Source organism: Alexandromys fortis, unplaced genomic scaffold (assembly GCF_014885135.2).
Source record: "Alexandromys fortis isolate MF-2015 unplaced genomic scaffold, M_Fortis_MF-2015_v1.1 scaffold_31, whole genome shotgun sequence".
Taxonomy (NCBI): domain Eukaryota; kingdom Metazoa; phylum Chordata; class Mammalia; order Rodentia; family Cricetidae; genus Alexandromys; species Alexandromys fortis.
The window spans coordinates 15,023,887-15,048,012 of NW_026067974.1; the positions used below are offsets into that span (position 1 = coordinate 15,023,887).

General features: G+C 48.7%; 1 protein-coding gene across 1 annotated transcript in view; it reads left to right on the top strand.

The window, feature by feature from the left end:
* Nmt1 (N-myristoyltransferase 1) overlaps positions 1-20,949 on the top strand; it is a 34,357-nt gene extending 13,408 nt beyond the window's left edge. The window contains exons 2-12 of the mRNA XM_050156562.1: positions 1,174-1,282; positions 3,427-3,571; positions 9,201-9,319; positions 11,880-11,971; positions 13,138-13,254; positions 14,478-14,648; positions 15,379-15,487; positions 17,483-17,653; positions 18,302-18,469; positions 19,257-19,394; positions 20,616-20,949. Coding sequence (XP_050012519.1) covers positions 1,174-1,282; positions 3,427-3,571; positions 9,201-9,319; positions 11,880-11,971; positions 13,138-13,254; positions 14,478-14,648; positions 15,379-15,487; positions 17,483-17,653; positions 18,302-18,469; positions 19,257-19,394; positions 20,616-20,636 — 1,360 coding nt within the window. The 3' untranslated portion in view covers positions 20,637-20,949. The remainder of the gene's footprint in view (positions 1-1,173; positions 1,283-3,426; positions 3,572-9,200; positions 9,320-11,879; positions 11,972-13,137; positions 13,255-14,477; positions 14,649-15,378; positions 15,488-17,482; positions 17,654-18,301; positions 18,470-19,256; positions 19,395-20,615) is intronic.
* The last annotated feature ends 3,177 nt before the right edge of the window (positions 20,950-24,126 follow it).

The window sequence follows — 24,126 nt, forward strand, 5'->3', positions numbered from 1 at the left end:
TGCTCTACTAGCAACTGTGTGGCACCATGCCTGGTCTAGTTTTGATTTTAACGTAGCTAGGAAACTGCTTTCCCATGTCTTACTAAGGAAAGCAGCATGAGGAGTCCCTTCACTGCTTCCACGTGCGTGAGTTTTCATGTGTTTGTGGCACAAGTAGGTGCATGAGACTGTTGTGGTTGGATTTTCCCATCATTCCTAGTTCCGGGTTTGCCATCAGTGACCACTCAGTCTTGCTGCCTAAAGTCTGGTTCAGGAATGTCTCTCTTGACCATTTTGGGCATGGGCTGCAGTAATGTCAGACTCTTCTTCATCCTGCTCTTGTCCATACTGGCTTGTGCCTTAGGTCCAGTTGGGGAAACCCAGTAAATATGGTACACGTGGAGAAGTCAGGGCAAAGGATTCCCTAAAGACTGCTACTGTCTTTTGGCTGCCTTTTTTCATTTAGGGCCCTAAGGAAGTGGTGTTGGTACCAACACAATGTTGACAGATATCATTGTCTTTAGTGCAGTGTGGCAATCTGAAGAAGTGAGTACATATCCCTCCCACCTCCCAGAAAAGGATGTGGTGGCTCATATCTATCATCCCAGCTCTCAGAAAGCTGAGGCAGGAGGATTGCTATAAGTTCAAGTCCAGCCTAAGATACATACTGAGTATGAGGTTAGCCAAGGTTACATAGCAAGACCTTGTCTCAAAAAAAAAAAAAAGATTGGGAATGCAGTTCAGGTGGTAGAATGCTTTCTTTGCATACAAGAAGCTTTGGGTTTGAACCCATAAACCAGGTGGGTGAGGTACCTGTAATTTCAGCATTCTGGAGGGGAATCAGAAGTTCAAAGTCATTGATGGAGGTCAGCCTTGGCTGCTTGAGACACTGTCTCAATGAGTGAGTGAGTAAATGAATGAATGAACGCAAGAACAGGAAAGACCCTTGGAAGTAAATAGGACATGCCTTGCACATTGTCTCCTCCCTGGGGAGCTGGTGGGTGGGAGTGGGGAGGGGAGCTGTGCTTGCTAGTGTCCTCCAAATACCCCTTCTGGGAGCTGGATTCTCCAGTCTACTTCTGGAGCCAACAGGCTTGATTAGGAAGGGTCTGCTCCACAGAAAAGCCTTTTGTCAGTGTAGTTTAAAGTGTTTGATTTTTTTAGGACTCCATCAGTGTTTACTTTGTCTTACAGTGGCTTGAGTCCAGCCAATGACACTGGAGCCAAAAAGAAGAAGAAGAAACAGAAGAAGAAGAAAGAGAAAGGCAATGACACAGATTCGGCCCAGGATCAGCCTGTGAAGGTAACAGCTGTTTTCTGTGACGAGTTTTGAGGTAAAAGGTAAACGTGTAGGAACAATTTAAACTGATCGTCTCCACTGTATTTAAGGATGGAAGAACTTCAGTGCTGCCTGTCCTGTGTGCCCTAGGCCTTGGTGGTAAAGCTGCTCTCAGTACCTTAGATGACCCAACTCTCAAGCGCAGTACCCTCAGAATCTCAGACACGCATTGCCTGTGTGTGTCAGGTGCCGTGGGCTGATGGTGTGGCAGCCACTTCTTAGAGTAGTGGCTCTTGTCTTCTCATCTTAAGTCTCTTGCAGCCAGGCCTGATGTCCTGAGTTTGGTCCATTGGACCCACTCAGTGCAAGGAGAGAACCGACTCCTGAAAGTTATTCTCTGATCTTTGCACACGTGTGCACATACACACACACACACACACTATGGCACATGCATATGCACACACATGCAATATATATAATTTTTTTGGTTTTGTTTTATTTTGTTTTCTTGAGACAGGGTTTCACTGTGTAGCCCTGACTACCCTGGAACTCACTCTGTAGACCAGGCTGGCCTCAAACTCAGAGATCTGCCTGCCTCTGCCTCCCAAGTGCTGCTATTAAAGGCGTGCCACGCCCCCCCCCCCCAACAACAACAAAATAATTTTTTTAATTTAAAAGAAAGTCATTAGCAGTGTTTGTCAACCTGTGGGTCATGACCACATTGGGGGCCCATATCAGATATTTACATTATGATTCATAACAGTAGCAAAATTATAGTTATGAAGTAGCAATGAAATAATTTTATGGCTGGGGTCACCACAACATGAGGAACTGTGTTAAAGGGTCACAGCATTAGGGAAGCACTACTGAGCCCCACCCCTAAGTCCCTTCAAGTGCATAGGTTTCAGGTTTGTTTGTGCAGCCCCAGTTGGCCTGGAACTTACTATGTAGATCAGGCTAGTATGAAACTTGCTGTATAAAGCAGGCTGATCTGGAATTTACATAGACCCTCCGGCTTCCTGGGTTAGAAGTGTGTGCCACCAGGCCTGACCTAAGGCATATTTGTATAAAGCAGGCTGATCTGGAATTTACACAGACCTGGCTTCCTGGGTTAGAAGTGTGTGCCACCAGGCCTGACCTAAGGCATATTTTTTTTCTATCTTCTACTGGAAGCAAAGGACATATTTTTTTTAAAGAATAACTTGGAGAATGATATGTAATTGAATTTTTATGCTTTTTTATGTTTTGTTTTTGTGATCCCAGGGCTTAAACCCCACACAGTCTTACACATACACGGCAGGTGCTTTACCACTAAGCTGCATCTCTAGCCCCCAGGTTGCCCTGTGGCAGGGGATGTAGGTGTGTCTATGTATGTGGATGACATGCTTCTTCATACCAGGCAAGGTACATGTACAGCCTGTCTATAGAAGTTCAAGGGTAACTTTTGGCAGTAGGGTCTCTCCTTCTACCATGTGGGTTCTTGCTATCTTGGACCGCACTCTATGGACCAGGCTAACCATGAATTCAGAGATCCACTTGCCTCTGCCTCCCAAGTGCTGGGATTAAAGGCATGAGCCACCATACCCTTCTTTGCCACCTTATTTTTGAGATGGGTTTCTCATTGAATCTGGAGCTTCATGATTTGGCTAGATGGGTTGGGTAGCAGGCCCTCAGGGATCCTCCTAGTCTCACCTTCCCCGCGGTGGGATTCTGCATATACCACCATTGTCAGCTTTTTTTATCTTGGTGCTGGAGACCAAACTCAGATCCTCATGCTGGAATGGCAAGCTCTTTATTAACTGTGCTATCTCTGTAGCCCTGAACTCTTAGTGTTTTGATACAGGGTTATATGTAGCCAAGATGGGCCTCAGACTTCTAATCCTCCTGCCTCTGCCTCCTGAGAGCTAGTATTACAGATGTATGATTTCTATATCAAACTAACTCTTTTTGTTTGTTTGAGACAGGGTCTCAAACTATTGAGCACTGATTGGCCAGGAACTCTCTGTGTAAACTAAGCTAGCTCACAGAGATTTGCCTGTCTCTGCCTACCAGTGCTGGGATTAAAGGTGTGCTTTACCACACCTGGCCTAGCTAACTCTTGAACTCATAATGATTCATAAGTTTCGCTAATAAAATGGGTCTTTTCTTTTTCCAACTGTCTTGCCCAGATGAACTCTTTGCCAGCAGAGAGAATCCAGGAAATACAAAAGGCCATTGAGCTGTTCTCAGTGGGTCAGGGACCTGCCAAAACCATGGAGGAGGCCAGCAAACGAAGCTACCAGTTCTGGGACACACAGCCAGTCCCCAAATTGGGTATGTATTTCCTTTTGCAAGTGGAGCAAGGAATGTGTCTTAGCTGTGTTTCTGTGGAAGTTTATAAGGGAAGGCGGTAAGGCCTTGTAGATCTTTGGTGACTGTTTCTGGAGCATATGAAAGGCTGTTGTTCAGAGACCTTAGTGTTTCACAGCAGCTCACACAGAACAGACGACGGTTCTTTTAGTCCATCAGCATCTTAAATCTATAGAGAATGGGGTCTTAGTGCATCATGAGTGGGGCTGCTGTCCCTGGGGCTGTCTTCCCACCTAGGTTAGTGAGGGACTGTTGTTTGTGTGAACAAATGTGAACTCTGTAGTACGAAGAGTACCCAGGCTCCTGCTTTCTCTCAGCTAATGCCTGCTTGCTAAATTCAACTAACAGTCATGGCTCAACTCTAAGACTACCATATTTTTAGTCAGGTACTCTTAAAAAGTCACAATGAGCCAGGCGGTGGTGGCACACACCTTTAATCCCAGAGGCTGGTGGATCTCTGAGTTCAAGGCCAGCCTGGTCTACAGAGTGAGTTCCAAGATAGCCTTCAGAGTTACACAGGGAAACACCGTCTTGAAAAACAAACAAAAACCCACAATGAAGTCAGAAGTGGTGGCATACTCCTTTATTTCCAGTACCAGGAGGCAGAAACAAGTGGGTCTCTGTGTTTTAGACAGTCTGGTCTGCAAGGGAAATTTCAGTCCAGTTGGAGCTACATAGTGAGGCCCTGTCTCAAAATAAAACTAAAGTAAAAAGTGCTGTAATAGGGCTGGAAGTCCTGAGTTCAAGTCTCAGCAACTATGTGGTGGCTCACAACCATCTATAATGAGATCTGGTGCCTCCTTCTGGCCTTCAGGCATATATGCAGATAGAACACTGTATACATGATAAATAATTTTTTTAAAAATGCTATAATAAACTTGTAAAGGGATTAGACAGAAATCTCAAATGTATTCAGAAGCTACTGCATGTACTGGAGTTAGAGACATCTGCTAGGCCTGAACCAAAGCTGACTTTGGCCGCTGACCTCAGCTCCTGGTGAACAAAGGTTTTATAAGTGATTGAGCTTTGCTTTTGGGACTGTTGGGGACCCAATTCTTATATTATATATATGTAGCTGAGGAAATAAATTGTTATTGTGTTTTCTTGTTATGTTTTTTAAAATATTTATAATTTTTTGAAATATTTGTATGTGTGTCTGTGTGCCTGTAATACAGATGTAGTAGGCAGTTGTGAGCCACCCAATACACGCACTGGGGACTGAATTTGGGTCCTCTGCAGCATCTCTCCACCCCAAACACATGCTCTAACACTAAATGCAAGTGATGGTCAAGTATTCAGTGTTACTGGTCCTCTCCAGTAACATCAGCTTCTGGTACATTGTGGGTTGGGAGGGCAGAGACAAGTCAAATGCCAGAATGTGAAAAGACAGCTGTGTCCAACAACATTTGTCTGCAGAGGTAGACAGCAGGTAGAACAGGTGTTTCCTGACTGCAAGTAGTTAGTGTAATGATGGGTAACCAGTTATAAAGTAAAAATAGCCTGGCATGGTGGCGCATCCTTTAGTCCCAGCACTCTGGAGGCAGAGGTATCTCTGTGAGCTTCAGAACAGCCTGGTCTACATAGAAAGTTCTAGAACAGCCAGGGTCGTGTCAAGAGATCCTGTCTCCAAAACAGAACAAAACGAAACAAGCTCTGCTTTGGAGAGATGTAGTTGTCAGCTTGGCAACAACACGGATACGAGGGTGAGATAAAGCAGGGGGAAGGAACAGTGAGGGGATGCAAGTGCCCCAATTCCAGAAGCCTTCGTCTGTCTGTTCGCCATAGCTGCAGTGAGCCTGGTAAGGAGCCAGAAGCATGGGAAGAGTCTCTCGCTCTGCCTTGGGTGAGGTCCCCATAGGCTGCTCTGTGATCTGGCCCGGGTTTTAGGTAGTCCCTTGGGTGAAGGCTCATGAGGAATTTGGAAGAAAATAACCTTGCTCCAGCCCAGAGAATAGGAGCTGGTGAAGACATGAGTCGAGATTTGGTCTTGTCTGATCCGTGGCCAGTCAGAAATTAAGGATTCTGTTTCGTTGGGTCAGGGGATAAGAGGCGCCACCTTCACCCTCTAAGCTTAAACTATTCTTCACGGCAGAGGCCTCCCCTTTCCCTTCTGCAGACCCGGAGAATAGCTCTGTGTGGTTACTTTCTTTTCTCCCACTTAAACAGGGAGGTTTGGTTTATCTTGAAGTGGCTTTTTGTTTTCAAGACGGGGTCCTTGAACTTGTGGCCAGCCCTACTGCCTCAGCTGTCTAAACTGTGGGATTACAGGCATGAGCTACCGTTCTCGTGGTTCGTGGGGGCTATTGACTGTAAAGGTCATGCAGCATGTTGTGTTGAGTTGGAGCTCTTTGTGACATAGAGCTGCTATCCCTGCCGCTTGGGAGATAGAGGCAGAAGCAGCACAGAGTCAAGGCCAGCCTGAGCCACAGACAGAATGAGTTAAAGGCCAGTCTGGATAGTGTAGCAAGACCTTGTCTCAAAAAATAAAAAAGCATGCTGTGTTTTTAACACATCTCACCTTTAGGGAGATTTTTAATTAAACTCTGTTCTGCTGAAGAGGCCTAGAATTGTTCATAGTTTAGAATCCCTGAAAGTTTGCTTGTGAAGTCCTCCAGACGGTTTTCAGTCTGGACCAGCGCATCTTAAACTTTCTCCACTTGGGACTCCTTTTCTGGAGTAGCAGCTCCAGGGGATCCAGTGCCTCTTAGGACCTCTTAGGATTTATACAATTTATACAATGTGTCACTCGTGGAAAATATGTATCTTTAATAAAAATACCCTCATCTGAGAAGTTTCTCCTGAAGTAGAAGGTAATTTGCAGAGTTGAGACCTGATCAGTGTGCAGAAAGTAAAGGGCTGCTGGGTGCTCGGCCCTAAGTGGGGTATTCACGTCACACCGCTCCTCCTAGGGTTCGGGGATCTTCAGAGGAGGAGAACAGTTGTAAGAGTGGGAGTGGCGTCAAGGAAAGTGTTCTGCAGACCTACAGGGCATGTGTGAACTCACGGCGGTTGTGACAGCCTGTGCAAGGCTTACACTAGCTCTTCCAGATGAAACCTCAGCTTTGCGTGGGAACTGTTGGCATTTGATAGCTGCTCGGAGAGGGAGGGTCAACTTTCTTTAGTGGTCTGACCCCTGCGGGTTAACCGCACACCAGAACAGCCCACTCCATCACTAGCTGCGCAACAAAAACTGGCCTCAGTGGAGAAAGAGAAATAAAATCTCAAGCTGGATGGGAATTGTTAAGAAAGTGGTAATGGGAGAGGTTTGGTGGTGGATGTGTTCAGATACATTGTAAGAAATTTTCTAATGAAAATATTGTGGAAAATTAAAACAAATCAAGAGTTCAAAGCTAGCCGCCAATATGCAGTGAATTTGAAATCAGACTGAACTACATGAGATCACGTCTCAAAAAGGCATTTCCATAAGGGTATGCTTTTTTTGTTGCTGTTTTTTGAGACAGGGTTTCTCTGTGGAACAAACAGCTCTTGCTGTACTGGAACTCACTCTGTAGACCAGGTTGGCCTGAAATTCACAAGTCCTCTACTTCCAAGTCCTGGGATTAAAGATGTGTACCACCACTGCCTGGCTAGATATGTTTTTATTTTCACATAAAGAACTGAATCTCACTGGTCATGGTCTGACTTTGCTGTAAAACAGAATGTTTTATTTATTTACTTTTTATTTATGTGGGGGCTGGAGAGATAGCTCATGGTTAAGAACACTTGTTCTTGCAGAGGACCCAGGTTCAGTTTCCAGAACCTATGTTATGCAAACCATCCATAACTCCAGTTCCAGAGGATCTTACCCCTTCTTCTGACTTACATGGGCACTAGGCACACATGGTACATATACATACAAGCAGGCAAAACACTACACTCATACACATAAAAAAATAAATAAGTTTAAAATTGTATGTGCCTACACCTGTGTGTGTGTTAGGTGTATGTTTACCCTCAGAGGCTAGAAAAGGGTGCCGTGTACCACATCCCCTGGAACTGGCCTTACGGGTCCATTATGAGCCACCTGACATGGTGTCTGGAACTGAGCTAGAGTCCTCTGGAAGAATAGCAGTGCTCCTAATCACCACATCGTCTTCCAGCTGCCCTGCAGTAAGTAGTCTTGATCTGAGCCAGCGTTTCTATGACAGTTTATTGGTATTTCATGGCATGTTGGCATGCAGCGTGCAACATGCCCATGTGTATTCAGAGCCAAGGCAACAGTGAAGCCACATAACACTGCCTAGAATATCATAGGCTTGGTACATGTTTAATTTTCAATTTGTTTTTTGTATGTATGTTCAAAACCTTATACAATTACCAAAATTTTCTTGACACCCCATACTCAGTGTGGCTTGCAGTTTCAGAAGCTTTGGTCAGGAGCAGTTGTTACACGCCCTGAATGAGTGTGTCCCTCTTGAGATCATGTCATTCTTTCCTTGTTGAGAGTGCAGGAGCCTTCCTTCCCCGCAGCTCAACCTGTCCCTCTGCAAACTCATAGCTGGTCTCCATCTTATGCTGCTCTTGGCTCTGCACCGCTGCCATGGAAGGCTCGACTCCTCTAGTACAGGAAGTAAGGGACTGTGGACAACTGGAAGGTGCTTAAAAGTACTCAAGAGGGCTGGGTATCTGGTGCTTACCTGTAATCCAGCATTAGGAGGCTGAGACTGGAGGATTGCTATGAGCCCAAGGCCAGCCCTCTGGGCTACTTAGCATTCTTCTCTCTTAAAAAAACAAAACTTTGACTCTTTGACAGCCTCTTTCCTCTCCAGCCTCATCTAGTTTCACTTCTCCCCTTCTCAGCCTCCCAAGCTCTCCCACAGAGGAGGGGCCCTTTCAGAGGGAGGGACCTGTGATTCAGCCTGGAGGCATTTGTAGGGCTGAAAGCGCACCGAGGCCCTGAGCTGGCAGGGGCTGTTAGCTGGCCCACAGCGCTGGAAGCTGAGGCTGTAAGGCCAAGAGAGCCTGGCTCCTAGAAGCCATCATCTGACTGAGGAGTGAGCCCAGGCCTTTGCTCTTTACACAAAGGCAGGCTTGTTGCAGCTCCTTACAAATCTCCCCAGGTCAGGGAAGGGTGTCTGAGCTAGAACATGAGGACACTCTGCACCAGCCAGGAGGCAGGAAGCCAGATCAGCAGTGACGAGCATTTGTCATTCAGGAGCCCAAGGGAGATTTACAAGGATTTCCAAAAATGAACCACCTGGATCCCAGAGAGGCTTCTGAGGCTTTGCCATGCATTGCCTTCAACTAGGGACCAAGGTGCCTGGAGAAAGAGTCTACAGTTGCCGAGCATGGAGTGTTCTTCAGCTACACGGTTCTAGGGACAGGGGAAATTAGCTCTGGTGATTTGTTTTCTTCATATAAGGTCTCATGTAGCCCATACTGGCCTTAAACTCACTGTGTAGTAAAAGATGACCTTGAAGTTCTGACCCTTGGGCCTCTACCAAGTGCTGTTGTGGGCGTGCCCACGGTAGTAGTGCCTTGTTCACACCCAGGCCTTGTACAAGCAAATTGACCACACTAGCAGGTGAGCCTCATCCCCAGCCTTCCAGTGAATGTGTTGGCCGACAGTTGACTCCTGGCTGTGCTCTTCTAGGTGAAGTGGTAAATACCCATGGGCCAGTGGAACCTGACAAGGACAACATTCGCCAAGAGCCCTACACTCTACCCCAGGGCTTCACCTGGGATGCCTTGGACCTGGGAGATCGTGGTGTGGTAAGTAGGCCTGGCTTGCAGGCAGGACTCTTAGGAGCTGAGCCACAGATCTGGTACCTTCTGGGAATGCCCCAGATTCCCCACGATAGACATTAGCGTCTCATACTTGTAAGGCTGAAAGCTGTCCTCTGAAGTTTCTGATTGTAGAGTTGTTGTTGTTGTTGTTATTTAGAGTCATTATTATTATAATTATTTATATTCCTTTGTCGTTATTTTTGCATTCTTTTGTTTGTTTTGTTTTTTGAGACAGGGTCTCTATTATGTAGCCCTGTCTGGCTTGGAAATCACTAGTAGACCAGCCTGACCTTGAATTCTTTGCCTCCCACGTGTTGGAATTAAAGGCATTCAGCACCACTGCCCGGCTGAGACCTGGTTTTATTCATTTTTATTTGTGTGTGATGTATGTGTGTGAGCATACACATGCTTTGGCACACGTGCTGGTCAGAAGACAACTTTGTGGATTCAGTTCTCTCCCACCTTTGTGACAAACACACTGAGGCCAATGTTGAATGTCAGCTTTACCCACTGAGCCATCTCTCCATCTTGCTGTTCCCTTTTTTAGTATTTTTGAGGCAGGATCTTACACTGTAGTCTAGGCTGACCTTGGACTGTTGGCTCTCCTGCTGAGCTTCCTAAGTGATGCCATTAGAGATGTAATGCGTCATAGTCTTTTATTTCTTCTCTATTTCTTTTATTTGTTTCTGTTTCAAGGCAGGATCTCTCTGTAGTTCTGGAACTTGCTCTGTAGACCAGGTTGGCCTCTAATCTAGAGATCTGCCTCCCCAGTGTCTAGGATGTGCGACACCACCGCCCAACTTGAAGAATTATATTTAATATGAGTTTGCATGTGGGTTTGTGAGTGTCTTAGGGTTGTCACTATGATAAAACACTGAGCAAAACGACTTGGGGAGGAAAGGGTTTGTTTCAGCTCACAACTCCATAACTGACAGAATCAGGCTACTCTTACAGAGTCATTCTCTCAATTCCTATTCCCTCCTTGCAGATATGTGTAGATTGTGTGAAGTTGACAAAAACTAGCCAGCACAGTACTTAACGAGTTGGGGGACCCACAGAGGTCAGAGGCATTGCATCCCCTGAAGCAACAGCTGCAGATGGTTGTGAACCGCCTGATCTGGGTGTTGAGAAGTGAACTCGGGTCCTCTGGAAGAGCAGCAAATGCTTTTAACCACTGAGCCATCTCTCCAGCTCCTCATTTTGACTCCTGATATATGTATGGGGTGGAGGCAGGTGCATGTCCGCGAGTGTGCATAAACAACTGTGCATCCATTCATAGGATTGATTCTTGTTTTTGAGACAGGGTCTAACTCTGGCCCTAGCAGGCCTGGAACTTGCTTTATAGACCAAGGTGGCCTTGAACTCATGGAGTTCCAACTCCCTTCTGAGTGCTGGGATCACAGTCATCTGTTTTGGGTTTGTTCTTTTCAGGTAGATATCTGCTGGTATTGTGTCACCAGCGCCTGATGATGGTGCTGGGGACTGAACCCGAGCTCTGTGCACACTGGACTGGTAGACAACTAACCTACCAGCTGCCACTTTCTTTTTTCTTTTCTTATTTTATTTTATTTTTTATTTATTTATTTATTTATTTTGGATTTTTTGAGACAGGATTTCTTCGTAGTTTTTGGTTTCTGTCCTAGAACTAGCTCTTGTAGACCAGGCTGGCCTCAAATTCACAGAGATCCGCCTACCTCTGCCTCCCGAGTGCTGGGATTAAAGGCGTGCGCCACCACCGCCCGGCTGCCACTTTCTTTTTTACCCTTGAGACAGCCTTGTTATTTGAGTCAGCCCTGCTTCAGGCCCGAGTGCTGGGATCGCAAGACTGCACCGTCACACCTGTTACCTCTTGTTTTAACATCAGGGACTGAGGAATTTGGACTTTCTTTCTTTGTAAGGAATGATGAAAATGTGAATATTCTCCCCCTCCCCAACTTCTGATCACCACCTCCACCATACCTGGTTTAGGAACAGATCTGTTTTGGGAGGGGGGCTGGGGGACAGGCGATAGAGAGGGACAGTGCTCGTGATCCCCAGCGTACCTGTGGAGGTCAGAGGACAGCTCTGTACAGTAAGCTGGCGGAGACTGCTGCAAGGGCAGAAAAAGGACAGAAATCTGGACTAGATGATAAAAACAAAACTTTTCTGTTTTAATATGGCAGTGAAGTAGTTTCTTGATCAATCAGCATTTTATTAAGCCAGTATGAGTGACAAATCTCTACAGTGTAGGTTTCCCACAGCATTAACCCCCAAAATCCTTTCTCCAAAGCATGTTCACTGAAAACGGGACGCTTTCTCTGACATGATATTCTAGATGCTGTGTTCTGAAGTCTGTGGCTCTGCCCCCTAGTGGCTCTGTGTCTTATCACAACCATGGGCACTTGTTTGAAAAGAATCCTTGCCATGCCTGAGACGACACCGGTTTGTGAGGCTTGAGGTGGTTTTCGTGGTTAGCCTTGTCCTTCTGTGACACTCAGAGCCACAGGGCATTGGTGTTGGCGTCCACTTGTCAGAACACCTCAGTGAGCTACTTGTTTCTCTGCAGCTGAAAGAACTCTACACCCTCCTGAATGAGAACTACGTGGAAGATGACGATAACATGTTCCGATTCGATTACTCCCCAGAGTTTCTCCTGTGGTAAGTTGTAAGGGGTGTCTTTATTATAATTTTATTTAACTTGTAAACAATAGAAATTTATTTCTCATGGTTCTGGAGGCTAGCTCAAAAAAAGACCTGTGTCTGGTAATAGCCTAGCCAGCTCCGAGATCTCTTCCAGTTTTAAGGGCAAAGCAGATAGCAGAACCACAAAGGAACATGGAGTTCTCATCCTTCCCGAGAGCCAGCCTTTGAGTGGCCAGCTGCTGTGTGCTTGTTCGTGCATCTGGAGACTTGCTTAGTGGTGCTTAGGACTGAAGCCTTCCTTAAAATAGATTGGCTGTGGGAACATGCGGAGTTGGTACCCAGATCCTCTACCATATGGCGACCTTTTGAAGTAAAGAAGGGCAGATGAGACCTACTAAGATTTGAAAGAAAGTTCTTCACCACCCAGCTAATGGGCATGCTCATTGTAGAAAATAGCCTTTCCTGGACGAGCCGTCCACTAGCCTTAGCTAGTTTAGCTTCTAAGAAGATAGACTCACGAGGCTGAAGTCGAGCGGGATTACCCCAGTGCGTAGGGGAAGCAGTGAGAGCAGAGACACTCGGAGACACAGATGGCAAAGCTCAGGGTTTCCAAGTTAGTCCCTAACCAAAAGACCACCAGCCTCCGGATGGAAGTCCTCCAGCTCAGCTCTGAGATGAACATAGAGGCTAGGCATGGTGGCACATGCCTTTAAAACCGGTACTTAGGAGGTAGAGACATGCAAATCTCTATGCATTCAAGGCCAACCTGTTCTGCATAGAGGGTTCCAGGGCAGCTGAGGCTACATAGTAAGGCCCTGTTTCAGAAAATAAAAACACAGAACTTAGCATAGGGGTGTACTTATGGCAGAGCCAAGATGGTCACAAGTTTGAGGTCAGCCTGGGGTACATAGAGAACCTGCTAGAGAAAAACGACAAATAAAGGCTTAGTGCCAAAGAACTTGCTAGAATATATGTGCAAGACTGGGCAAAATCTCCAGCATGACTGAGAAAAAGATGCTTCCGAGAAATGCCTGTGGTTTGATTCTCTTGGAGTCTAAAAAGGAGGTAGTTAGTTGTGGAGTCCAGGGAAGTGCTAGAACCAGGTCATGGCTCTGGAGCCTAAGCGGCTCTCCAGCCTGCTGTTAGCGGTAGCACAGCGTCTGTCCTTGTCTTTCTTCCAGGGCTCTCCGGCCACCTGGCTGGCTCCCACAGTGGCACTGCGGGGTTCGAGTGGTCTCAAGTCGGAAACTGGTTGGGTTCATTAGTGCCATCCCAGCAAACATCCACATCTACGACACGTAAGCGTCTGGGAGTGAGAAGAAAGCTACATGTTTACCTATGAAAGGACAGTGGAGGGCCCAGTGAAGCATCCGTATGTTGGGACTAAAACTCACCGTGGGAACCATGTGTTTGACATGCATGGTGGCCCTTTAATCCCAGCCTTGGGTGACAGAGGCAGGTGGATCTCCGTGAGTTCAAGCGTGATCTACATAGCAAGTTTCATAGCAAGTTACATAAGGCTCCATAGTGAGACTCTCTGAGTTGTAGCTGGTAGCTAGCTGTTAAGTATTTTTCCTTAGCTGACAAACCTCTCCTCCGATGCAATAATCCAAATCAAACCAGATCAGACCAAATTAGAAGATGCCCAGGTTTAATGAATGCCAACACTCCTGGGTGGCTCCACGGGAGAACACGGAGGGAGGAAAGGAGAACCGGAACGACCACGGAAACTGGTAGACCACTTATTCATTCTGGGGGGGTAATTTAAATAGCCTGTGAGAGTGGTCACCTCTTGGTGGACTTTCTTGGAGGTGGAGTTTTTACTGATGCAAAACTCCCAGGGGAGGGAGCTTTGAAATGGAACTTTCCACCCAACATTTTAAGGTGGATGCCAGGGGGCTGGGGTGAAGCCCCCAATCAAACAGTAGCCTTTTCTGTGACCTAAGGCCGTCCCTGCCCCAGTCACGTGAGACACTGGACAGCTTCAGAAATGGGCAGGAGCCAGTGTGACCCAGATGGAGATGGGCTCACTGTCATCGCTGCAGTCTCCTGGGTCTGCAGGCTGTGTGGTGAATCAAAGTCTTAGAGTATCCGTCAGTATTGGTACAAGCCTCTAGTCTAAACTGTGTCTTGGGTGGTAGGGGAAGGAGGGGCGATGGCTCAAGGCTGGCCTGAGTTACTTAAGAGAGTTCAAGATCAACCTTGTCTCAGACCTAGATTAGCCTTGATTTACTCTGGGGTTTCTTAATGCTACTTGGGTGTCTGCTACAGGTGGAACTCTGCAGCCCACTCAGGGATTCCACAGGGAGAGCTCGTGCTGCCTTCAGATAAAGGCAATTGCAGGCTTCCCTCTTCCCTCTGAAGCGGAGGATGCGAGGCAAGCTGGAAAGCGGTAGTGGGTGGGATCCCCAGTCGCTGCTGGTGCAGATGGCAGCAGTGCTCCCTGCAGGTGTGGCTCCGCTGAAGGGTTCCTACCACGTCGTGGGGAACGCCTTGGCAGCCAGCATTTTGCCTCCTTCAGAGAGAAGAAGATGGTGGAAATTAACTTCCTGTGCGTCCACAAGAAGCTGCGCTCCAAGAGGGTGGCTCCAGTCTTGATCCGCGAGATAACCCGGCGGGTCCACCTGGAGGGCATTTTCCAAGCTGTTTACACCGCGGGAGTGGTATTGCCAAAGCCTGTTGGCACCTGCAGGTAAAAATTGCTTCCTGTGGGTCTTGGGAATGCAGGTGCCTGGCCCTGACAGAGAGTAATGTCACTGAGCACGGCATTGCCCTGCTCTGTGCCTGCTCAGTGGGGTGTGGGTGTCTGGGTGACTAGCAGGAGCCAGGTGGAGAACATTTTGGGAATGTGGGGGAGGGTGTGGTTCAGACCAACTGGAAAGAAATTCTCAAATCGGATTGCCACCGGTTTTGTTTTTAAGGATGAGGCCAAACCTGGGTTTTTACAGAAAATGCCTTTAAGTTTTAAGTATTTGGCTTCATTTATGAATATTTTGTGGATCAGAGGGAGCTTGTCTGATCCCTGTGTGATCTAAGGACAACCTCCACCTTGGAAAATTGCTTAAAACAATAGAATAATCTCCGCCTAGAGAACCGCAAACTTCATAACCCCAGGTGAATAGAGGAGCGGCTGAGGAGAGGATGGCCGCATCTGCCAGTCTTATCTGACCTGGCTCCTGAGCTGCTTGTGCTCCCCACACAGCTGCTCTACAGGAGAATGGCTTTTGAAATGGAAAACTAGGGAGGACAAGTTCTTGGAGGGCCCTTGGCAGCTCTGACCACTGGAGAAAGCTGAGCCTGTGCCTCCAAAAAGGGACTCATGACACCTGTTCACCGTCTGGAGGTCCCCTGCCCTTGTCCTCCTAATTAGCAGGACCGGCCAGAGTCCTCTGAGGTCAGACAGGACATTTGTGTCCCTACAGGTACTGGCATCGGTCTCTAAACCCTCGGAAACTGATTGAAGTGAAGTTCTCCCACCTGAGCAGAAACATGACCATGCAGCGCACCATGAAGCTGTACCGACTGCCGGAGGCCAGTGGGGCTTGGGTGGTGGCAGGCGTGGGGCTGGGGGGGCAGGCGCGGGGATTGGGGGAGCCCCTAGTCACCAGATTCTTGGGTCTCACTGTCTACAAGGGTTCTTTTTGTTTCATTTTCTTGGTTTTCCCAAATCTCTGCCTGGCTTGGCATCCCTGCTGACTGGCATTAACGGCATGTGCCACCACCACCCCAGCAAGAACCCAGATTTCTGCTCCCTCCCCCACACCCAGAGTGGCTCAGAGGGATTGCACAGCCTGGAGTAACCAGGTTTTCGGTTCTAGATCTCAGTCTGCCTACTTTCCCAAAGAAATGGGTGTCTCGTTCTCTAGTCATGCCTGCTTTCAGGGCTGAACTGTGACCTGGCCTCAGAGCACATCCGGGTGCCTGTCAATCCTCAAATAGTGCTTGCTGCTCAAACGTCTGCTAGGTTGAATCGGTCAATCTGTACATGGGCTTTCTCGCCTTGGCTTAGTCTCACGCTGTATTAGGTTCATTGTCCTGTCTTGAGAGAGTGCTACTTCGTAGTACATATTGCCAAAACAGATTTGGAAAGCTGAGTGTGGTATCTTGTGCCTGTGATCCCAGTAGTCAGGAAGAGGAAGGTGAGGAATTCAAGGCCAGTCTTGGTATAAGGCCAGCCTGGGCTACATGAGACCCTGTCTCAAAAGAGAGAGAGAGACAGACAGAGAGACAGAGAAAAAGAGAGAGGAGGAAAGGGAGGAAGGAGAGAAAGAAGAGACTGGGAAAAAAAGGTCTGTAGGAGATGTCTTCTCGTCTTCTCCCGTGTCGTGCTGTTACCTCTCCCTCATCCTAGGCAGGTAGAGAGCCATATTCAGGTGTTCTGGGATACAAAAGAGTATGTGTGGGGGGCTGGAGAGATGGCTCAGTGGTTAAGAGCATTGCCTGCTCTTCCAAAGGTCCTGAGTTCAATTCCCAGCAACCACATGGTGGCTCACAACCATCTGGAATGAGGTCTGGTGCCCTCTTCTGGCCTGCAGACATACACACAGACAGAATATTGTATACATAATAAATAAATAAATAAATATTTTTAAAAAAAGAGTATGTGGATCTCCCTACATTTGGGTAAGAAACCCAATGTGGTTATATTTCAGGGTTTGAGAGGTCACTGTGGGGACAGCCGTGATGAATGTGGTCAGCAGACATTTCCTAGAGAGATCAAGATTATCAAGGAAATTTGAAGGGTAGAGGTCCAGACTGAAGTTTTGTGTACATGCATTTGTGTGTCTAAACAATCTCCAGTGTCGTTCTCTGCCTTCTGCTTTGTCTTACGGTAGGGTCTCTTTATGTTAGCATGTGGACCCCAGGCTAACTGGCCCAAGTTACTCTGCATTCCTGCTTTCTCTGCCTCTTTTCTCCCTGGAGGAGCATTAGGTGCTTACACTATTGCATCTGGCTTTTACTTGGGTTGTGGGGATTCGAACTCAGGTCCTCACACTTACTCAGTAAGCACTTTTACCCACTCACCATCTCCCCAGCTCCACACTGAAGTTGTAAAGTGGTCCCTGTCCTGGTTGTATCAGGCAGTAACAGGCATGTATCATTTGTGACTTTGCTATTTTCAGATTGGACCAGCACTCTTGTGTGGCCTGAGCCTCTGGTGATAGTCTGTTAGCCCTAGGACTTGTTCCGCAGGATCATGTGATTTCCTTCCACTGAATTCGATTGGCCCTAGGGTAACAGGTCACATGCTTTGTAGAGAGAGACACAAGGAAGGGAGGGAGGCCTGTATTTTCTTAGGGTAAACTAGACCCACATAGATAGAAACAAATGTCACCGGCTCTGCCCCAACATTAGCCCTGCCAAGGAGGGAAGAATGAGCCAGATTCCCAGAGGTAGGCTGAGTCTGGGTACTCTAAGGTCTAGGGGTGATGCTGAGGATGGCCTGGGTTTTGCTCTTGAAGGCCTCTGTGGACAGGTCCAGGCTGATAGGCACATCTGATGCCATCTTTTCCGTCCTCCTTCCAGACCCCCAAGACAGCTGGGCTACGACCAATGGAGAAGAAGGACATTCCAGTGGTGCACCAGCTGCTCACCAGGTACTTGAAGCAGTTCCACCTCACGCCGGTCATGAGCCAGGAGGAGGTGGAGCACTGGTTCTACCCCCAAGAAAACATCATTGACACTTTTGTGGTAGAGGTGAGTTGGCCATCCAATCCCAGAGAAACAGCTGGGTTCCCAGAGAGCTGGTATCACCATGTTAGGCTTCCTGAAGTCTTTGGTCCTCAACAAACCGGGGTCGTAGTTTACATTTGTTGAAAGATCCCTCTGATCCCCCGCCTCTGCACAATACAGAATAGAGAGCACCACACCTCCTAACCAGGCGAGCTACTGAAGCCGAAGTCTGAGAATGCCAGCCACATGAAGAAATTCCTGGCCATGCCCAGCAGAGTTTCTTAGCCCACAGTCCAGCCTGGTTGTCCTCGAGAGCCCTTAGCCTCTTGTCGTACATGCAGTGTTCACCCCTTCAGCTGCCTGAACATGGGGTGAGAGCTGGGCGGTGGTGGCGCACGCCTTTATTTACTCCCAGTACTCGGGAGGCTGAGGTAGGCGGATCTCTGTGCAGCCTGGTCTATAGAGTGAGTTCCAGGGCAGACCCCTAAAGCTACCTGGAGAAACCTGTTTCAAAAAAACAAAACAAACAAACAAAAAAAAAAGACAACAAGGAGAAAGAAAGATGGATGGACGGAAGGAAAAGGAAAATGGTGTGAGAGTAAGATGGTCACTGGGCTGCCTGCCTGTTGTCTGCATGTGTGATGATGCCTGTTTATTTCATCTTTCCTTCAGAATGCGAACGGTGAAGTGACTGATTTCCTGAGCTTTTATACGCTTCCCTCCACCATCATGAACCATCCAACCCACAAGAGTCTAAAAGCTGCTTACTCCTTCTACAACGTCCACACCCAGACCCCTCTTCTAGACCTTATGAGCGACGCCCTTGTTCTAGCCAAAATGGTAAGGAGTAGACCAGACCAGAGGTCTGGGGAAACTCGAGGGAGGGCCTTTTAGCAGTAGTGATCACGGCTCAGGAGTTTGCTACCCATGGGCTGGGAGGCCTTGAGCTTCCTTAGTCCCCTCTCTCAGAGTCCCAGCAGCTCTCAGCCACACACTCCAGTCTAGAAGAGGTCAAAGTCACTGCACTCCTTGTTTGGGGAGCTGACTGGGCAGCCAGCTTCAGGGTTAGGGTTCTTTTGGCTCTGCAGCATGGGAGGGGAGCCTGGGCTCTGCCCTGGTGAATGATTGCAGTGGCTGGCTGGAAGGCGGAGGCGGTCTTCTTGCTCTTCTTCTCAAGGTTCCTATGCCTACTTGGACCTAGGCCAGCCTCTGTAGGCAGGCCAGTCCTTCTCCGTGAGAACAGATCAAGTTGGTGAGATTTTAGAAGTGTCCTTGTCACAGTGTCAAGCAGCCTGTAATGCATGTCATAACTGGGAAGCTGGGAGTTGAGTGGCCATAGAGTTAGGAGGCTGATAGGAACTGACTCTTTGGGGAGGAGCAGGCTCCAGCTTTGATCCTCTCAGAGAGACACTGAGGAAGGATGGTCTGTGAGTGGCCTGAGGATGGTCTTGGAAGTTAGTACATCTGGAGACCTCAGTGCTAACTGGAGTTTGCTGACCAGGATGTAGCTGGAGCCTCCAAAGGAAATGCCTTATGGCTGGCTGCCTGTTGGACAGCAGGGGAAAGGGGGGGGAGGGAGCAGCCTTCCTGGCCTCACCTCTTGTCATTTCTCCTTGCTACCCTGCAGAAAGGGTTCGACGTGTTCAATGCACTGGATCTCATGGAGAACAAAACATTCCTGGAGAAGCTTAAGTTTGGCATAGGGGATGGCAACCTGCAGTATTATCTGTACAATTGGAAGTGCCCTAGCATGGGGGCAGAGAAGGTATGTATGTCACAGCCGGCGGCTCCAGCGTTGTAAAACAGCACAGAAATACTGCATCAGTCTAGGCCTCCAGTTGGTGCTTAGGCCTTGAAAAGTCAGGTCCATCTGATGACCAGGCCAGCTTGTGAGGATGGACAGGCAAGGAGCCTCTCTTCTGTCTGTTGGGGCAGGGCATCCGATGCTGTCGTTTTTGTTGTTTACTGGTCCTGGAGTTGAACCTACAGCCTCACGTATGTTAGATAACTGTGTGCCTTGAATTTTTTTTCTTTTCTTTATTTGTTTTCTTTCTTTCTTTCTTTTTTAATTTATTTATTTATTTTACACACCAGCCAGTTTCCCCTCCCTCCTCTCCTCCCATTCCCGCCTCCCCATCCACTCTTGCTCCATCTCCATTCAGAAGGGGTAAGGCCTCCCATGGGCTTCAACAAAGCATGGCATTATAATGTTGAGGCAGAATCAAGCTCCTCCTCCTAGCATCAAGGCTGGGCAAGGCATCCCACCATGAGGGATAGGTTCCAAAGAGCCCGCTCATACATCAGAGACAAGTCTTCTTTAAATTTAAAAATATATGTATGCATGTATGTATGTATGTATTTAATTTGAGACAGGGTCTCATTATGTAGCCTAGAACTTGCCATGTTGACCAAAATGGCCTCGAACTCACTGGTCAAAGAGTCCACCTGCCTTTGCCTCCCAATGCTGGGACTGAAGGTGTGACACCATACTTTGTTCTTCTTTGGGTGCAGGATCTCACTAAGTTGCCCAGGCTGGCCTTAACCTCAGACTTTGAACTTGAGGTTCTCCTGCCTCCTGTTGTCGAAGAGCTAGAGTCACAGGCCTGCGCCGTCAGGCCCACGGTTTTGAGGAACTCATGAGCTGAACCACACATGGTTAGCCAGTCAGGGCCTGTGTCCTGTCCTGGGCTGCCGTTCTTGTCTCAGTGTGGCCCTTTCCTGTCCCTTGATCCCCACCTCCTCGGCATACCATGAGCTGGGTGCGTGGGTGCAGTGTTCTTCAGGTTGCCGCAGCTGCCTTCCTTTAAGGGTCTGATAGAAGTGTGCACCCCGCGAAGGCTGGTGAAGCCTGCGCACAGCGTCTGCCCTCCCGCAGCAGATGTTTTCCTCTGAGCTCGGTGGGACTGAATCACAGGATGGGGAGAGAGGAACATTGTCAACTGACATTGTCAACTCAACATGACTTTTCCCCCGTTGGCTCTCCTAGGTTGGGTTGGTGTTACAGTAACCAGTTGCCAGTGCTGAGAATTCAGACCAGGAAGCGGAACCCCACCACTTGTCGGTCCAGCTTTCACAAATGTGAGATTTCTGGCAAACAGAACAGAACTGAACCGGCTTTATCAAACCGCCAGCGAACTTGACAATTATATTGCAATGGCGTAGGCTGCGTGATGTCACCTTTGGCCATGTTTCTGGTCTCCCTGTTTTCAGTGAATAGCATCCTCGTGCAGCCGTGATCAAGGGAATGTAACTGCTGAACCTAGCTCGTGATTGGCATATTATGGAGTTAACGGGTGAATAATAAAAGTATATATATTATATATATATAAATATTTTAAATATCTTTCATGTTCCAAATGTACAAGGATGTTGGTCTCTAATGAAAAAAGAAGCTGAATCCAGTCATTCTACAAAATTTGAGCCCAAGGACAGTGGCAGACAGACATGTATGGCACAGTTACTGTTTCTTCAGAAGCAGGTGGCTGTTCTCGGGGAGCAGGAGAAAGGGGATCTAGGGAGCCTCACCCGGTCCCCCTTTGGAATTGGCTGCCTGGCTGGCTTTGAACAAGAAGGGAAGGTGGAGGGGCTGCTAGCTCAGGAGAGGGCTTGTGTCTCCAGGATGGCAAGACAAGCTCCTGGGGTGGGCTGCCCTGGGAAGAGGCCAGACTACTGCATTCTGAGACTAGGAAGTGGTGACAATCATGGAAACAGATTTCCTTAATTGAGTCCCTCTTCCACCTCCTGGACCTTCTCCCGTAGGAGATGATCCGACCAAGTGATTTTAAAGGCTTTTGAGCCGGCTGGTGCCAACTTTCCAGGCACACGTTCCTTGTGAGACTTTGCCTTCACCACCTAGGATGGTCGGCTATTTCAAAGGGACCTTGGACCTCTTCATAGTATCTGGATCTTGTGGAGACCATGTCAGTGCAAGCTGGCATCTTGGTGCAAAGAGAGAGTATGCCAGGGAGGCTGAGCAGGGGTAGTGTGGTGATGCCCGGGCCCTCCAGCCCCTGCCTTTGCCGTTGCACCCATCCGCTGTCTCTTTTCCAGGACGTGCAGCCCACAGTGGCGGCAAGAAACAGTCACTAGAGACGATCTAGACTTGGCACATCACCACTGTCTGATTACCACCAGTGCTGTTGTGTGTGTTTTTGTGGTGGCAGTGATGGTCCTCTAGAAGTGATCAAGCCCCTGAGCACATGGCTGCCCATGTGGGCGTTCTACAGTGGGGTTCAGCCAGGTGGCCTAGGAGGACTGGGCTGTACTGTTAGCAGGCCACATCCAGCTCCTCGTAACCTGTGCTCTAGGAGAAAGCCCCAAATGATATGTAGTGGGGGTTTCCTTATTCTTTCACCTCTTGGCATCTTGGGGGCGGGTGGGGGGGAGCTTGTAGGGGAAAGAAGCCTTAGCCACGAGCCAGGTTCAGCCTTGTCCCCGGAACTGAAGCTGTTCTGCAGGCGAGCAGGGGTTTGCGTCAGGCTGCAACTTCTACAGAAGCTACCGCTGCATCTCCTTAGCTGAGGGAATGTGTGCTTGGGATGCCACCTGCTTCGTAGACTGCTGCTGTGGGCAGGAGCTCTGCCGCGGGCTTCTCCTCAGAGGGCTCTAGGACCCTTCTTCCTGTCACTGTCCTGTGCTGCGAGCTGCAAGTGCCAGCGACGGGGGCTGACTTGTGACGCCAAGGTACTCAGACCAAAGAAGCCGCTGCTCTTGGCAAAATGTGCACTGAGTTCTACAGATGGGAGGAGTCAGAGAGGCAGGGGCTCCCCTCAGCCTCATAGTCATCAGATGTGGTGTTTTCTAAGTGCCCGTACTCCTAAGGAACAAAGCACTCCAGTCTTTCCTGCTTGGGCGGGCCTGGAGTGTGGAAAGGCCTCTCTTCATCTTCATCAGTTGGGAGCCAGCTCTCAGCTCAAATTGCCTGAGATTTGGGGTATACAAATCTGGAGTGAGCTTTGGTTTCATTGAACCCGGTCATGGAACAAAACAGTGAATCCCAGGGGCTGCCCTGGAAGAAACCGATCCGCCGGCAACAACTCTGTTCCCCAAACCAGGTGACTTGCTCTGCTTCTGCTGCTGCCTCATGATGGGCGCCCTGCCCGGGTCTGCGGGAGTTGGCTCAGGGTTGTTTTGAAGTCTTGTTTTTATCCAAACTGTCCTGGTGTCTTCACTCAACCCTCATGGGAACAGGGGCTAAAGTGCACCGTCATGGGGGTCAAAGCTGCTCCACAGTCTTAGAAGAATGGCAGCCCTGTGACTGGCTTGAACCAAACAAGAAGGGCCCTGGGGCCGCCAAGCTGACCTGTCTCAGGCAACCACTGTTAGAAGGCCTCTGTGGGCCTGGTCCCAGCCCTCCGTCATGTCTGAAGACCTTCCCTCCCTGCCTTTGGATTGGCTCTACCATGAATTCCAGTCTGTAGGAAGTGAGCTGGGTAGAAAAGCCTTAACCCTGGATGAGGCCTCCATGGGGCTCACTCCCCATCGTGCCTGTGTCTGGAGCTGTTGGCGTCTGAAGGTTGACTCACACCGAGCTCTGCTAACACTTTTTTTTTTTTAATGGAAAATTTCAGGCCTTGCCCTTCTTTCTGCCATTTGTCCTCCTTACATGCTGGCACTCTGAAGCAGGTCTCTGTGGTATTGAATTCTGTCTCCAAAGATGACCAGCATGAAACCAACCTGGGGGCCTGAAGGCCCTGGACAGTTTTCATTGGCCTGTCTACAGCCTAAGAGAGAGAGACTCTCAGGTCAGGAAAGGGAACTAGAGTGTCTCTGTGGCGTGGTTGGCCTGCCCTGGAACCGGAGACCTGTCTTGTCCTTCTGCAAAGCGGAAGCCGGTCTCCAGACACTCACCTAAGGAGATTTAGGACAGTCTCATTGACTTAGACTGACTGACTGGCAAGCAGGTGCTGCATCTGGGGCCAGGGAGAGGGCTTCACTTTTGTTTTGGCTTTTCTTTGGGCTGTACTGGGGGCGCTCATTGCCGGGGTGGGGGTGGGGGGCAGAGATACCAAACACGTTGTTCCACTTGTTTTTAATAAAGGAAGCAGCTCAAAGGACTGGTCTCTCCTGGTGTTCCTCTGGTCGGCAGCAGGTGGCAGTGGAGCAGGGCCCAGGCTAGGGCGAGGTGACAGGAAAGCCCCGCTCCCCAGAACCACCATCACCAGGCCAGCCTTACAAGATGACTTCTCCCTAGCCTTTCCCATCCCACAGAGGAGCCGGCACTGAGGCATCAGTAAGAAGAATCTTACACATGCTCAGCAAACTCTGCCACCAGTGCGTGCGTGCGTGCGTGTGTGTGTGTGTGTGTGTGTGTGTGTGTGGTGAGGGAGTGAGATGGTGGAAGCACACCTACCTCAGGGGTCCTCTTCTCCCCTTCCAGGCATTGAACTCTGGTCAGCAATTCTGCAGCGAGCACTTACCTACTGATCCTAGCCCTCGTTTGACCTTTTATTTGAGACAGTCTCAGGAGGAATCCAAGGCTGGCCCTTTAACTTGTC